Genomic DNA, 17,129 nt, shown 5'->3' on the forward strand with positions numbered 1-17,129 from the left:
GTTTGCTTTCTTATTTCCTTCCTCTTTTACTTTTCATTCACTTTGTTCAGAGTTACATATGGATATCTTCGATTTTAGAATTTATTAATGCAAAGAATTACTTTTACCTTTAATTAATTTTCTGTTATTAATTTGTTTGAATTACCATGTCTTCTTTTCATTCCCTTTATATGTTTATGAAAATGGCATTCATGTCAATGGAGTAGACTCCCAACTTGATTTGGAAGTTGATTAATAGGAGACCCTTGAGTTGGAATACTCAAGTGTTAATTGGTAATTGGAAGTTGTTGGCTGACTCTCTAGTCACTAACGCTAATCTTTCTAAAGGAGAGGATTAGGACTTGTGAATCGGAGTTGATTCAGTTACTTGCTGCCCCCTTCCTGGTGTTCAATGCCAGAAGTACCCCCTTTTGGGCATTGAACGCCAATGGCGTTCCTCCCTAGGCGTTCAACACCTTCAGAGGTGCCTTGGACTCCAATTGTTCATCTTCTATCAACTTCTCTTCCCCTTGTCTCTTGTTGTTTCGAGGCTGGGTGTTCAGGGTCCTTCCACTTCTTAGTTGGATAGCCTGACACTCTTCCTTTATCTGTTCAGATAATTGTTGTCTAGCCTGACTCAGCTCTGTCTCTATATTCCTGTTGGAAGCTCGAGTTTCTTGCACAGCCTCTTGCAATTCCAACAACTATTGTGCAAGGGAGCGCAGCTGCTGAGTTAATGGGCCATTTTGTTCTGGAAGGTTAAATTCAGTAGATACTGCCTTGATCTCTCCTTTCATTGAAGTCTCACTGGCTGAGTACAGATGCTGGTTGCTGGCAACTGTCTCAATAAGTTCATGAGCTTCCTCAATCGTCTTCCTCATATGTATAGAACCACCAGCAAAGTGGTCTAAAGACATTCTAGCCACGTCTGTGAGCCCGTACTAGAAGATGTCTAATTGCACCCATTCTAAAAATATTTCAGTAGGGCATTTCCGTAGCATCCTCCTGTACCTCCCCCAAGCATCATGAAGAGATTCATTAACCTCTTGTCTGAAGCCTTGGATATCCAGTCTGAAGCCTTGGATATCCAGTCTTAGCTAGGTGAGTTTCTTTGGAGGAAAGTATTGATTCAAAAACTTGTTCACTAGCTGGTTCCATGTTTTCAAGTTAGATTTGGGTTAGTTATCCAACCACCTCTTTGCTTAGTCTTTTACTGCAAAGGGAAAGAGTAACAATCTGTAGACATTCTGGCCTACTCTCTCAGTGCGTACTGTGTCAGCTATTTGCAAGAAATTTGCAATGAACTATGCGGGTTCTTCCTGTGAAAGTCTATGATAGTGACAGTTCTGCTGCACCAGAGTAATCAGCTGAGGGTTTAGCTCAAATTTCTTGCTCTAATAGGGGGTATACTAATACTTCTCCCATAGAAGTCAGGTGTGGAGGCTGTATAGGACCCCAAGGTTCTTCTGGACTATTCATTCCTAATTGGGTCTATAGTGAACTCTTCATGTTCCTGTACACACAGTCCAGAAACGAGGAAATGGGAAGGTGGGTGTCTCTATATCAGAGTATAGAGCACTTCCAGTGAGATGAAGATAAGAAGAATGGAGGTAGAGGAAGAGATGGAATTTGAATTTTTTTTGAAGAAGAAGAAAAAAAAATTAAAAATTAAAATATTTTTGTTTTATTTTATTTATTTATTTAATTGACCTTCAAAAATACAAATAAATTAAATGTCAAGACAACTAATTAATTAAAAGAATTTAAAAATTAAATGTGAATCTAGAAGTAATTTTCGAAAATAAAAGAAAGAAAAAGTTAAACAAAGATTCAAATCTAAAAGAAAGTAAAGATGTAAAACTTAAAAGTTTTGAATTTAACAAGAAGATAAGATAGGTGAATTTTAAAATTTAAAAGGAAAGATAAGATAAAGATTTAAAAATATTAGAATTTGAAATTTTAAAATTTTGAAGATTTAAAATAGAAGGATATGATAAAGATTTGAAAAAGATTTTGAAATTTGCAAAGATTTTATTTTGAAATTTGAAATTAAAATAAGATAAAATAAAATATATGAAAGTTAAAGAAAGATAAACAAAAGATAAGATAAAGATTTGAAAAAGAATTGAAAAGATACGATTTGAAATTAAAATTTAAACTTCACTAACAAAAAGATACTAAACTTAAAATTTTTAAATCAAGATAAGAAAAGATAGTAAAGATTTTGAAAATTTTAATAAAGATAAAAGAGATATTTTTGTATTTTTTGAATTATTAAGGAAAAAGAAAAACAACTAAGAGACACCAAACTTAAAATTTTAAGATCAAACAAAGAAATTAACAAGAACAATTCGAAAATTAAAGAAAACAAAAGGGACACCAAACTTAAAAACTGACACAAGATTCAAACAAAAGATAAAGATTACTAAAGAAAAGAAAAAGTTTTGAAAAATTTTTTGGAAAAGAAAACAAAAGACACAATCAAAAGAGTAACTAAACCGTAAAAAGTACCTAATCTAAGCAACAAGGTAGTCCGGTAGTTTGTCTAACTCGAACAATCCCCGACAACAGCGCCAAAAACTTGGTGTGTGAAATTAAACTCCACAAGTTTCGCACAGATGAACCGGCAAGTGCACTGGGTCGTCCAAGTAATACCTTAGGTGAGTGAGGGTCGAATCCCACGGAGATTGTCAGATTGAGCAAGCAATGGCTATCTTGTAGATCTTAGTCAGGTGATTAAAAAAGATGGTTGTTTGCTTGAAAGCATAAATAAAATAGTAAAGAACGGAATACCAGGTTAGTGTGAAAACAGTGATAGAGATTCAGTTAAGGCTTCGGTGATGCGTATTCTTTCCGGATTAACTTTTCTTACTGTGTACTCCAACAACGAATGATTCATTCAATGGCAGCCGTAAGTGATTAACTCATGTCCTCTCATCAAGTTAATCTCTTCTAAACCATAGCAGTCCACCATATCCAAGCAACTCATGTCCTCTCATCAAGTTAACTCATGGCTTCCCACTATGGCCGAAGGTGAAGACCTAAGTAATCCACTCCCCTTCGCGATCCTACTCAAAACGCCACAGACAAAGTCAGATCTTCCGGATCAGGGAATGCTGCTTCTCTGACTCTAGCCTTAACGCCATAGAGACCTCAGTAACCCACGGTCAACGGGATTTTATGTCACTTATCCAAAGTCGCCCAGGTACGCTCTTGGAATCCACAGTGCACTCTCTAGCTGTGGTTCAATGCTATCCGGGTCAGGACTCACACGGAACCCATGTAGAACAAGGATGAATGTCATGGTTCATCCTTAATTCATGAGATAAAGACCAAAAATGCACAAGAGAATGGAATCAAACGTGCATTGAAATAGAAACAGTAATATTATTAATCCATGAGAATCAATAAAGCTCCTAACCCTAACTTAGGAGGTTTAGTTGCTCATGCTTTACAGAAAGTAATCATAAAACGTGCAAAAGGGCAAAGATCTCTAACAGTAGTGATCTTTGTTCTATATATAATAACCTAATAGCTAAGAAGTACAAAAAGTATGATAGACTAGACTAAAAGTGCGAAAGTCCACTCTTGGGCCCACTTTGGTTGAGTACTTGGGCTGAGCTTGGCGTCCAACTTGAAGGATGGGCGTTGAACGCCCATTAGGGGGTTGATCTACGCTGCCTTATGCTTGTTGGTGGGTGTTGAACACCCCAAGGGGGGTGATTGGGCGTTCAACGCTGGCTTGAGTCCCTTTGGGGCGTTGAACGCCAGATAGGGGGTAGTTCTTAGGCGTTCAACGCCCAATATGAGCAGGCTCCTTCGAATAAACGTATAGACCATTATATATTGTTGGAAAGCTCTGGAAGTTAGCTTTCCAAAGTCATTTAGAGAGCGTCATTTGGACCTCTATAGCTCTAGAAATTCTCGTTCGAGTGCATGGAGGTCAGAATCTGACAGCATCTGCTACACTTTCCTTGCCTTTGAATCGGACTTTGCCAAAACTCCTCAATTTCAGCCAGAAATTACCTAAAATCATCAGAAAACACAACTCAAAGTATAATCCAAAAATGTGAATTTTGCACTAAAACCTATGAAAATATAATGAAACTTAAAAAAAATATAACTAAAACAATATGAAAATGATGCCAAAAAGCGTATAAAATATCTGCTCATCAATCCTCCACTTTCCATTTTATTTTTTCACTAAAACGACATTGGCTTGCCACAATGGGTACTTTTCTTCTCTTATGAACCCTGCCTCTAGCAAGGCCTGTACTTGCTTTTCTACGACCTGTGTCCTTTCTAGCCCAAGCTTCCGACGCTTTTGCTGAATAAGTCGGGAGCCTAGGTATACTGCCAGTCTGTGAGACATCAGGTCGGGGTCTATGCCTAGCATATCTAAAATCTTCCACGCAAAGAAGTCGGTACTTTTCCTTAGGAAATCCACGAGCTGTTCTTTGAGGTCTTCTTCCAGATTAGCCCCTATGTGAGTTGTCTTATCTGGGTGGTCTCCGATCTGTACTTCTTCCGTCTTGCCTCCAGGATGGAGGCATAGTTCTTCCCGAGTTTGGACTCCTCCCAGCTCGATTGTGTTGACCTCCTTGCTCTCCGGACTCCCCTTTAGACTGAGGCTTTCGTTATAGCATTTTCGTGCTAGCCTCTGATCCCCCTTTAATGGTGGCAATTCCTTCTGCTGTGGAGAACTTCATACAGAGGTAAGGCATTGAGACGACAGCCGCAAGTCAGTTTAGGGTGGTCCGACCTATCAAAGCATTGTATGCCTAGTTGACATTGACAATGGTGTAATCTATGCTTAGTGTTTTCGATCTTGTACCATTTCCAAAGGTGGTGTACATAGAGATGTACCCAAAGGACTAGATTGGTGTGTCCCCTATCCCAAACAGGTTGTCCAGGTAGGCTTTTAGATCCCTTTCTTCTAGCCCGAGCTTATCGAAAGCGAATTTGAATAAGATATCCACCGAGCTGTCCTGGTCGATCAGGGTTCTGTAGAGGTTGGCGTTTGCAAAGATTATTGTTATTACTACGGGGTCATCGTGTCCAGGTGTTATCAATTCGGCGTCATCCTTGGTGAATGATATGGTTGGCAAATCAGGCAGTTTAATTCCCTCTCCGACTTGGTATACCTCCTTGAGGTGCCTTTTCCGAGATGATTTTGACATTCCTCCCCCAGCGAACCCCCCTTGATCATGTGTACATGTTGCTCCGGGGGTCTGAGGTGGACGCCCTTGTCGTCCTTCCTCTTTGTCCCTCTCCTTTTCTTCTTTGGATCATCTGATCTGTTAGCCAGGTATTTGTCCAACCGGTCTTCTCTTACCAGCTTTTCTATGACGTTCTTTAAGTTGTAGCATTCATTGGTGGATTGTCCGTAGAGCTTGTGGTATTCACAATACTCTGTCTGACTTCCTCCCTTTTTGTGTTTGATCGGACGTGGAGGAGGAAGCTTCTCTGTGTGGCATACCTCTCGATAGATATCCACTAGTGAGACTCTAAGGAGAGTGTAATTGTGGTACTTCAGAGGCTTCTCTGTGCTCTGTTCTTCTTTCTTTTTAGGTTCTTTATCTTTCTCACGGGCTTGGTAGGACGGGTTTGGCCGAGCCAGAGGTTTCCTAAGTCGGGAATTTTCCTCTATATTGATGTACTTCTCCGCCCTCTCTTGAATTTCATTTAGAGAACCCGGATGTCGCTTGGAAATTGACTGGGAGAATTGGCCTTCTTTGAGACCGTTGACTAGTCCCATGATTACAACTTCAGTAGGTAGGCTCGGGATTTCCAGGCATGCCTTGTTGAACCCTTCCATGTAGTCACGGAGAATTTATCCGACCTCTTGTTTGATTCCTAGTAAGCTCAGTGCATGTTTTGGTTTATCCTTCTGAATGGAGAACCTGGTTAGGAACTTTCTGGATAGGTCATCGAAGCTAATTACCGATCTGGGAGGTAGGGTGTCGAACCACTTCATGGCTGTCTTAGTGAGGGTGGTCAGGAATGCTTTACAATGGGTAGCGTCCGAGGCACCTACCAGGTACATTCTGCTTTTAAAGTTGTTAAGATGGTGCCTGGGGTCAGTCGTCCCGTCATAGAGGTCTATGTCGGGGGTTTTAAAGTTTCTTTGGATTTAGGCTCGCATGATCTCTTCAGAGAACGAGTCTTCTCCCCCCAGAGGGTTGTTTTCCTAATCTGTCCAGCTAGTTCGGCTTCGGAGATCGGTCTCTAACTTTTAGAGCTTTTACTCTAGCTCTCGCTTGGCCTCCCGCTGTCTTTCTGCCTAGTATTCAAGTTGCTCTAGTCGATCTCGCTGACCTCGGACGAGGTCTAGTACTTCGGCTGCTTGAGGGAGTTCTTCTTCCCTGAGGTAACAAACTTCTGAACGGATCCGCCATGGCCAAGGGTTAGCTACTGGTCCTTCTTCTTGTGGACCTTGTGGTTGTGGTGGTGGTAGTAGTATAATGGCATTGCCCTCAAGTTGGGGCTCAGCTTCAGATTCGGATGTCGTACGGCCATCTTCGTGTTGGTTGTCCGCCATTGTTGTGGGATGAATTCCAGGTCCCCGGTAACGGCGCCAATGTTTCGAGGGCTACCTGAAACGTTGATTTGGGCCTGAACGTGAGGTCCAGGTCCCTTTAGGTGCAGCGTCCGACTTGTTTGTTGCCGAGATGCCACCTGTCCAAGTTCCTCGTGAGGAGTTGGGAGTGGTACCTGCAAGAGACTCCGATGCTTAAGTTAGCAAGGACTTTAGACAGGTTTTTAGTAGATTAGAACGTGAGTTATATATGGAGGGTGCCAGTGTATTTATAGTAGAGTACTAGAGTTTGATGACCTCCTTGGTGGCGGTAGTTCCATCTTATCTTATCTTATATCTTGGGAGTTTGTTAGAGTCTATCTTTTGGAGGAGATAGAGATTTAGTCACGGGTGGATAAGTAATGCTGGACTGTTGGGTCGGTGTCCGACCTCTTCAAAAAGGTCAGGTAGGAGATGAGAGGCCACCTTCTATAGTTGGTTCTTTCATCCTTATTGGGCTTGATTTTATGTTTGAGGCAGAGTATAAACAAATGTAAAAGTTAAATTTGAAAATTAATTAATGTATTAGACTTTTTAATTTTAATAAGTACAAACTAATTTTAAAAAATTCTATCTTAGATGCTTTCAAAAACATTCATATTTTTTAAAAATTACAAACATAAAATAAAAAACACATACTTTTAAAAAACATAAACAACTTTTAAAAATATTTTACCAAACCAAACTATATTTTGATTAGTTAGACGTATATTACTTCAATTTAAAAGATAAAGACTTATAAACCCTGTTAAAATATTCTCACCATGATTTAAATAAAGATGCACGTCACTATCTAATTAAAGCGAGAAAGAAATCCTTCACCTTTGTTTAGAATTTTCTAGAAACATATTGGGCATTAAAGAAGGATGAATGTTTTAGATAATTTAATACGTTTGACCGAATATATTTACTAAACCATCTAACATTCACAATACTATCTTCCTTCGAATAAAAATATCATCGTGAATTTTTTTCTTAAAAAAATTTGTACTTCTCTTTTATGGGATTTTGTTCCAACCACTTTTTAACTATGATTCAAACACTAACTAATTGCATTCGCCCTTATTAGCCATAAAAATTCCTCTAATAATCAAATAGAATTCGCCCTTTTAAAATGTTTTACAAGAAAAATATTTATTTTTTATCCAACACATTCTTTGTTAAATATTAAAACAAACTATTAGGAAGTTGTTTATACATGGCATATGCTGCATTTCTTGATTAAGACAGACATTAAAAACTTCTTAGCACAATCACTTCGATTTGGAATAAGCAATAAACAGGGAATGGAATTACGGAACACAGTACACAACGAGAAATAGGTGATGAAATAGAGCAACAACTTATAATACCAAAGTCAATAACATGGAAATCTTTCTTTTATAAGCCTAACTCATTGTTATATAGATCAAACATATAACCGTAACAAAAATGTGATTTTGTCCTTCCATTGATGAAGGTTTCACCACTTTTAATTTCCTCAAGGTTCTAAATTTACATGCAAACTAAAACAACCAAGTACGACAGAATAATATGTTCTTGTTCCGTTAGAAATTATTTTACTAACACTCTTATGGAGTTTCAGTGCCAAAACCTTAACATTTGTTAACAATTTTGCAGATCTCAGGCAACAAACTTGCTAAGACTAGACGAATTTGCATCTTCATTCACAGCATCTCCTGGAAAAACCATAAAAGTAGTACATGAAAATCATGATGAATCCCAAACTTGGAAGACCAACATCAAGCATTTGCAATTGCTTTACTATTTGTGATATTTTTAGGCACCAAATCAGACTTATAAAACAAATCAACAAGGTAGTTATACTAATGTAGACACAACAAATGATGCAGCAGTCAAGCTGGCAAATAAATACTTGAACATAGTGGATGATTAATGAGTGAAATTTGTGTATGAATTTTTCTCCTTATTTTTTCAACAATTTTAACTTCAGTTCACTGAACTAATGTTATTGCCTCTTGTCCTGCTATCATTCTCCATCCATTCCTACCCTAACACTGTTTCTATCTAAGACTGGAAATTTTCTCTAACGGGAGGGGTTGATGAGATGAACAGAAACTGATAATAAGTTCTTAGAACGAATCATTTTCTTATCAAAATGAAACTAAAAACAACTAACATCCACTCAACTGCCCCAAAATCAAATAGCAAAAGTAAGAAACATATTGTCATCAAGGAATACCAACACAATTGCTTTGTGAAATAAGCCCTTTTTCCCTCGTTGAAAATTTTATATCTATATTTAAACAATAAATGAAGGTAGTAACAAACTATCTCCATGGTCTTCCTAACGCTAATATATTATCACCTACAACACTTAATACAAAAATTGACAAGGTTTCAATTGGAGCTAGGAGTGAGTCAAGCCAGCTCGTGAGCCAGTTTGAGCTCGACTCATGAATAGCTCAATAAGCTAAGCTCATGAGCTTGTGAGCCAAGCTTGAGCCTAGATTTGAACTCATATATTGAATGGGTTGAACTTGTATTTTGTACTTTTAATCACATAGGCATATATTGATAGAAGAAATAAATCACTATATATATATATATATATATAAGTTACAATTTATTTAAATTTATATATATGTTCATGTTATTTGAGCTAGCTCGTGAGCTCAATTCAACTTGTGAGCTTTTGGTGAGTCGAGTTTAAACTTTACAAATAGACTCAATTGTTAATGAGCTGAGCCATGAACCAAACTTGAACTTAGCTTGGCTCGATTCCACCCCTAATTTCAATTCAGGGTTTTTTTCCGTCCAAATTGAAACCTTGCTTTGTCAAGGCAATATCTGATGTTGCCAAAATCACCGCAAGTGAAAATAAAACTGTTCCATCCAAATAATTGACCCCATTATAAGCATACCAAAATCCTCAAACACAAGTATATATGTATAACATTGCCTCCCAAGTCACAGAATTCATAACATAAAAACAAAACATAAAAAAACAAGAGAACAATTGTATTGACATATCAGGAAGACACCACAAAAGTGACATTACCAAAAATCAAATGAGTTTAATTTTGATTCACATGCATGAGACTAGAGGTAACGAAATTGAAACGCCCCATGCCCATATAATATAACCTAACTTAATGTTGATGAGGCACGATGGTTTTGGCCATTCCCATCAAGGGTTACACGCACTACATAGAAGCACTTTGGGGTGGTTACCATATGGTTTTCCACCGGGTTTTGTCTCCTCCATACTCACACGGTTTGAGTAGTCATCTATACTCGCAAATTCAAAATCTCCACTGTTGCCGCTAAATCTGCTTTTAGTACAAGTGGTCGTGTAAAAAAAACATAACTAAAGCTTTGATGTGTGGCTAAAGTTGGTTGTGGACAGCTTTGGGGAGTAAAGGTGATATATTATTTAATCTTCATTTATGTTAATTTTTTACATAATACTAATTAATTTATTATTTGCTATCTCTTGATTTTCAACTTTAAATCTTGACTTTCAAACTTTTAATGATGATGAAAATGTGAAAAGTGATCAAGAATAAGGATTGAAGACTCCTTTATATCTAATGTTGCAATTTCTTTATTATCGTGTTAAATTTGTAGTGATCGGACATTCGCCTTTTTTTATTTCATGTTATTTGACATTGTATAAATTTTATGTTTGTATTTTAATTTATTTATGAATTTTAAGTTTTTATCTTAATTTATATATGAATATGTAAAAATTAAAGTGTTATTTAACTTTTATAGGGGCAGGGCAGGGCGGGGAGTAGATAAGTAAAAGGAGGGCCGGGTGGGGGTCGGGTAGGTAAAAAACCCGCCCCTACCCGTCCCACTGCCAACCCAAGAATAATTACTCTTCTACAATTCCAAATACCAGACCAAATTTTTCCAATATGCCAAGAACATCGCTAGCAGAAATCCCCATTGTTACTTTTGATACTTTGGCAATGTTTCATAACAGATAAGTGAAAACCATTTCGTTAACATTTTGACTCATCATATGACAACAATATTTAGTCCTTTTATTGAGTCGACAAATACTAAGTACGTGCAATTAGTCTGTAAATTGACCCAAATTGCTAAGATAGTTAGTGTGAAGAAAAATCAAAATGATTTTATTGAAATACAAGGGGCTAATGCAAAACAAAACCCTCTTGAACATGATATCGATTTGGGTAGACAAGATCAAAATGATGTTAATGTTATACAAGAGGTTCGACGAAATGACACTTGGCTACAACAAACTGTTAAGTTGTCAAACAAAATAACACTAGGGGCAAGATATCAATCAAGTTGTCAAACAAATTTGAGAAAGACTAGGATTTAACATTGGATGTACAAATTGGCCTCACTTTGTGTAAAATTTTCCCACTTTATCCAACAAGTTGAATTGCCCGAGGGATGGAAGCTTCCTAAGTCATTAACTACATTCTTTGGTGAAGATGAGAGAATAGTTAGTAGAGCACATTTTTTCATGGTGAATTAAGAATTAGTTTGACTGATTTTTTCTCCATTAAGCGCAATGTAGGAGAATCAATTAATAAGTATTCGGCTAGATTCATAAACAATGGAATAGATGCTTTTACTTTACTCCAATCCCATATTCTGAAGTTGACAAATTGGCTAAAAATGAATTAGAATCTAGAAATGTTAGACAAACTGAACAATTGATGACTGAAAAAGATGAAAAGTATAAAGAAATGATAAAAGAAAGATTGAATAATCATTGTTTCTACATGTCTCAACAAATAAAGCATGTCCAGGATGAACAAAAAAACCCAGAAGGACATGGTAGATGTGCAGGGAATAATGGGTAAATTTCATGATGACAACAAAAATACTAAATAAATAAGAGAAATATAATAAAAATCATTTTTATCTCCTTTGTTTTCTTATCATCTTTTGTTATCTCTTGCTCCTTCTCCTTATCTTTTTCTTTCCTCCTTTCTTTTCCCTTCTCTGTCTTTTCTCTTTCCTATTCATCCTAATTTTCTTCTCTCCTTTCTCATTTTCCTTATCTTTTGCATTGTTACTTCTTTCTTGTATTTTCTCGTCTTTAAACAGATTGAACTGAAAGTGTCAACTGACACATACCTCTTCAACAAGGTTGACTGAATTCTAAACATCAATAGACCTATAGAATTCCTCCTACGTCTATGAGGCTTTTATGCTGACAGTTATTTACCCAAGTGCCAATGGGATATGCACTTCTTTGCTAAGTTCATGAAAAGTGTCAATGGATACACAGTGTAAATCAAATCACTATTCAAGTAATTTAATTGAAACTATTACCTAATCATATCCATGCATCATTGGATGTTAAAACATTTATATAACTTGAGTATACAAACTAAATCCAAATTAATTGCTTCCAAAATTAGGGTTAGCAAGTAAATTACCGGCTGTAGAATGTGGGGTTTCGCCGTAGATGGCCTTGAGCCTATGCAGCGGTACGAGGGCGTCGTCGCTCGCGGCTTCTGCGTAAAGCTGCTGCTTCCAATTCCAAAGAGTCCTTTTAATATCCTTATTTGATTTTACAAGAGATGCTTTCTCAGTCTCCAGAGCCTCAATTATTTTTTGCTGATGGAATGATCTACCAGCCAGCACCATAAACGAAGCAGCGAGACAAACATTGATCACCGTATTGTTGTTCGAAGCTTTCCTTGCACTTTCAACTATCCTATTAACGAACTCCATTGCCTGAAATTCAAAGAAAAATGGTTACGAAAAACACAATTTAACACTTAATTTAACAAGTCAACAGAATTTTACAACAATTAACAACATAATTTAACAATTTAACATTGAAATTAACGGAATTTAAAATACCACTTGGTGGATGACGGTGGCGCAGAAGCAGAGGGCACCGACGAGGGAATAAGACAACGGTTGCGAGGACGAGGAATGAGGGGTAGGGAGAGGCGAGTTGGGAGGCAGAAATTGAGAGTAAGAGAGGCTGTGAGTGTGTAGGGAGGGAGGGCAACGCGAAGCGATGGTGAGCGATGGAGAATAGAGGATGGAGATGGAGACAGCGAGAGAGATGAGAGGGTTGAGATTGAGGGTAGCTGGCTAGCGGCGGTTAAAGTACTTAGGATTATTTCAGGAATTTCACTAAGAAAATTTTCAGCAAACAGATCTTCATAACTGAAAGAAATTTGTAAACAAAATAAGGATGTGTTATGCTAAAGGGACAAGTGTTTTTGTTAATTAAATTTAATTAAGTTGGTCTAATATTTATAAAAATTATTTTCATTATTTTTATTTATGAGAAAAGAACAAATGATCCCTGACTTTTTGGTCCGCAGACATTTAAGTCCCTAAAGATTTAAAAATACATTCAAGAAGTTAATCCTAACAACTCCTCACACCTATTTTATCTCATCCTATTGGTAGGTGCAGATACTTAATTTTTCTTTGGAACAAAATATACAAATTAAAAAAATAAAAATACTATGTACGGACAACAAATTAGTCATCAAATCAATTAAAATAGACAGTTAAAATTCAAAGTAAATCATTCAACCACTTCATAAGTTTAAAGAATGTCAAACTTAAACATTTAATTTGCTTTGACAAATACAAAAGTCAACCATCAATAGAAATGACACAAGATAAAACACTTTGAAAATGACTATCAAGTTGAATAATTATGGCCATAAATTACATTCTGAAAATAATTTAACATAAAACAGATTACTTTAGTCCACACAACTACTAGTTAAGAATCATAAGTGAATTCTAGACTATAAGCGTCTAACTTTCAGACAACCACATAACCATAATGGTTTTGCAATAATAATAATAACCCAAATCTACAAAGTGCAGAACATGCACAATACCGCATTATATATTATTTGTGACATGACTATTTGTAGTGATCTTTTAATATTATCATCTATTTATTAATCCTCATCGTATCTCACCAAAAAACACAATCAATTTCCTTTAGGAAATTTCATGTTTCTTATGAAATATCTCTCAAGATATAAACGAAATCACAATCAAAAGTAAGCATGCATGTCAATTTAACCACCTAATTACACAAATCACATCATAAGAAGTTAGTCCTCTGCCATCCAAAACTAGTGTAAATGTTACCAGGAAAATATGTCCAAAAATTAAGAGTTAGTTAAAAATGTTGTTAACAAAGAGTTGGTTTAGTTGACGATTTACAAATGCCACAAAAGAGGCCTAGAGGGAAATTCAATAATTGTTTGGTTTGCATATTATTATTATTATTATATTATTATTTTAAATCAAAGAACTCAACATAACAACGTGGATCATACTAAAAAACAAGAATAAATGACAGAAAATAAAACGACAAACATAAGTTAAATATTCCTATGTTATCTCTATCATTACTTTCAACAACTACAAGGTCAACCACCACTCTACTACTTATAACTTTTGAGCAATCTGTTAATAATTTTGACAACCTCTACTATTTTATTCTAAAAGACAGTCTAATAATCCAAATAACATAGCAAGAGCCAATCAACCACTTCTTATGCACTTTCTTTTTTATTGACACTGTTATACAACTCTCAAAGTGTTATTTTACGATTCTTGAGGAAGTCAAAAGTAGTCCAAAATCAACCAACAAAGAACACCACACTTGTCAAGTAAATTCACAATTAACAAATAAATACTGAACAGCTTCAACATCCTTCGCATAGAGCACATATACTGATATCAAGGTTCTGAAAACCGGACCGGTCATCAAACCACTCTTGTTACTGGTTCACTAGAATCACTACTGATTCACTGGTTCAACCGGTGCAACCGTGGTTCAACCGAAAAAACCGTTTTATAATAAAATAATAAATAAATTTAAAATATCTTCCAAATTTAAAGTGCTACATGAAATGTCAACAACCAAAATCATATAATATTATCAAAATACAATCGCAAAAGTTAGATAACAAAAAGAAATATCCAAATTTGAAATGTCAACATGAAAATTTGTCATCAATCATCAAAATCTGCAAAAACTTGCTGCCGACAATTAAAGATAGTTATACTTCCATTAAAAATGACTAGATTGAATCACAGTGCACAAGTTCAAGACAGAGAATATTCCCTTAATATAACTGAGTCAAAAATTAAAACAAAAAATGATAGTGTTGCACAACAAACACACAATAGAGCCTGAAACAAAAAAAAAATCCAATGCAGGAGGAGAAGCAGGGCCAATGCAACCAAACAATGAAACATTTTTTTTAAACAACAGAACCATGAAAACATGAATCATACAATCACCAATTGCAAATTTTTTCTTCATAAAAACAGAACAATGAAAACATGAAGCATATAATAAATCAAAAGATCACCAATTGCAAATTTTTGTAATAACAGAAGTTAGCACCATGAAAAATGAAGCATATAAATAACTCATACAATCCCCAATTGGAAGAAAATATTGAAAACATTCAGCATATAATAACTGAGGCAGAAAACAGTCTGAACAGAGCATATTGAAAGAGAAAAAATGGAAGATAGTCACAATCTAAGCAAATGCTACTTGATTGGCAGAAAACATTATTATGAGCAAGAAAAATGCATCTTGATTTATATTATCATCCATAACTGAAATTAACAGTTACAATTTAAGCACAACATTAAGAAACTAACTCCTATAAGAATTAAGAAACCTGTAATTCAATTCCAAAGATTTGTTAACGGAAATAACATGTTGATAACATAATCGCTAATCAAATACCAAAGTGACGTTCACTTTTGTTTTCAATAATAATTAATTACAAAACTTCTTTTATGATTTTGCAAAGGAATCGCCACAAAACCCCACATACAATGAAATCAAATAGTAATTAAAAAGGGAACACAGATAGTATTAGAGATATAATGTTTCTCCTACAGAAACCATACCGTAACTTATTTCCAGCAAATTCACTAAGCCAGTATCAATTTATCACAAGAATCAGTATCAATTTATCATCAAGAAGTAAGCCAGTAACACAGTTAATCAACCAAGAGTCCAAGAACAAGTAAGAACAAGCACTGACTGATTACCTTCGGCGACGGCAGTGAGCAGAGATTTGAAGGAGAGGGAGCAACAATGTGACGCGGAGAAGCTGGCGGCAGCAACGAGCACACGACGGACGACAATGGAGGCTGGCGAAGAAGCTGGCAACGCGCGAAGAAAAGAAGCTGGGGAAGAACGGCGGAACGGCGGCGGTGAGAAGAACGACGGCGACAATGGAGGCTAGGGTTTATCACTTTTTTTTTCTTTGAGAGAGAAGCTTGGTTGAAGGTTTCAAGGTGATTGAGAGCAATGGCCGGCGGCGCTGATTCTCACTCCCTGCGGCGGTGGGGGAGACTTCTGTGACCTAGGGTTGTGATTTGAGGGTGGGGGACTGCAGCGCAGAGGAAATGGGGGTGAGGACCGAAGAGAACCTTGGCGGGTTCTTCTTCTTAACAACGCAAGGTCGCTTCAAGAGAACCGGCCGAGTCCGGTTCAATCCGACCAACCGATTTTTGATCGGTTCAGCGGTTTCTAACCTGCTTTTACAATAGCAATTTTAAATGTTGAACCGAATCACATTAGACAAGTATGATCTAATTTTCAGAAGGTGAAAACTCAGATGTAGTCGACTTCACGTAAAGTTGATAGCTGAGAGCCGTTAGATGATTTGACTGATTTGACTAAATTTTTATCTAATGGCTCTCAGCTATCAATTTCACGTGAAATCGACTGTACCTGAGTTTTCACCTTTTCAGAATCATGACTATATACAATATCGCTTTGTTCAATAATATCCAATATACTCAAATGATCCTTAGTCATAAGCCAATCAATTAAAACAAAACAAGTAAACACAACTCATAGAGGAATCAATCCACTCTAAATCCCTTTAGTGAGTTTATAGTATGCTATATCTTCTGAAAGAGTTTTCACTTACAAAATCTACATAAATGAGTTAGTGAAAGATATATTTGTTTTATCAAATTTTCACAAAAATTCGTCATCTCTTCTTCCTATCAAGTTAATTGGTTATAAAAATTCCGTAAAGTTTGTCTAAAAGCTTCAACTCTTATTGACAAAAGTTTTGCCTCCATTAATAGTTCCAAACATACTGAACCCAATTCTAAAACTCACTGTCTCCTATGACAAATTCTTTTTTTGTTTGAGATTAAGAAAAATTTTAAAAATGCGACTTTCAAGTTTTCAAACAATAATTACGTATTATCCTAAAATCTAGTTCTTTTTCCATCTCCTGTCTCTATAGTAAGATCATTGACCGTCTTCTTTCATATGTTCGTCTTTTATTTGTAATTGACAAATGTCTATCCATGGACTTTCAAGGAAGATCTTACTCGATATTATATCATTAGAGTTCAAGTAATTGTAAGCACACAACCTTTTTCTATAGTGAACAATCTTTTTTAAAAAACTTCCACCACTATTTAAAAATAGTGCAATATTAAAAATAATTGTATTTATAAATTTCAATTCTCATATCTTCTTTGCTGCCTGTACTATCTTCCGTCTAACTAGAACCATATTAGATTTCTTATTCTCTTGATCCCAAAAGAATTTTCTCTGGCATTGTTAAGATAG

The 17,129-nt window shown here is 36.1% G+C and overlaps 1 protein-coding gene across 4 annotated transcripts; it reads right to left on the reverse strand.

The window, feature by feature from the left end:
* Positions 1 to 7,917: 7,917 nt before the first annotated feature.
* Positions 7,918 to 15,976, reverse strand: LOC112776519 (uncharacterized). 4 transcript variants are annotated; one of them, XM_025820711.3, is made up of 4 exons: positions 15,581 to 15,955; positions 12,377 to 12,691; positions 11,947 to 12,247; positions 7,918 to 8,235 (listed from the first exon to the last, which is right to left on the reverse strand). In XM_025820711.3, exons 3-4 carry the CDS (start codon positions 12,242 to 12,244, stop codon positions 8,180 to 8,182), a joined length of 354 nt encoding a protein of 117 aa, XP_025676496.1. In that variant the 5' UTR covers positions 12,245 to 12,247; positions 12,377 to 12,691; positions 15,581 to 15,955; the 3' UTR covers positions 7,918 to 8,179. The 4 variants fall into 4 exon arrangements, with proteins under 4 accessions (XP_025676496.1, XP_025676493.1, XP_025676495.1 ...); XM_025820708.3 differs by having other exon boundaries at positions 7,918 to 9,403; XM_025820710.3 differs by lacking the exon at positions 12,377 to 12,691 and having other exon boundaries at positions 15,581 to 15,976.
* Between the last annotated feature and the right edge of the window lie 1,153 nt (positions 15,977 to 17,129).

Source organism: Arachis hypogaea, chromosome 19 (assembly GCF_003086295.3).
Source record: "Arachis hypogaea cultivar Tifrunner chromosome 19, arahy.Tifrunner.gnm2.J5K5, whole genome shotgun sequence".
Classification (NCBI taxonomy): Eukaryota; Viridiplantae; Streptophyta; class Magnoliopsida; order Fabales; family Fabaceae; genus Arachis; species Arachis hypogaea.

Excerpts from the sequence above, each read along its gene's own strand:
- LOC112776519 (XM_025820707.3), bottom strand. The coding sequence starts at position 12,244 with ATGGAGTTCGTTAATAGGATAGTTGAAAGTGCAAGGAAAGCTTCGAAC. Across the intron at positions 9,404-11,946 it reads AACCCCACATTCTACAGCCG|TTTTATTTTCACTTGCGGTG; the intron begins GTAATTTACTTG and ends TGGATGGAACAG.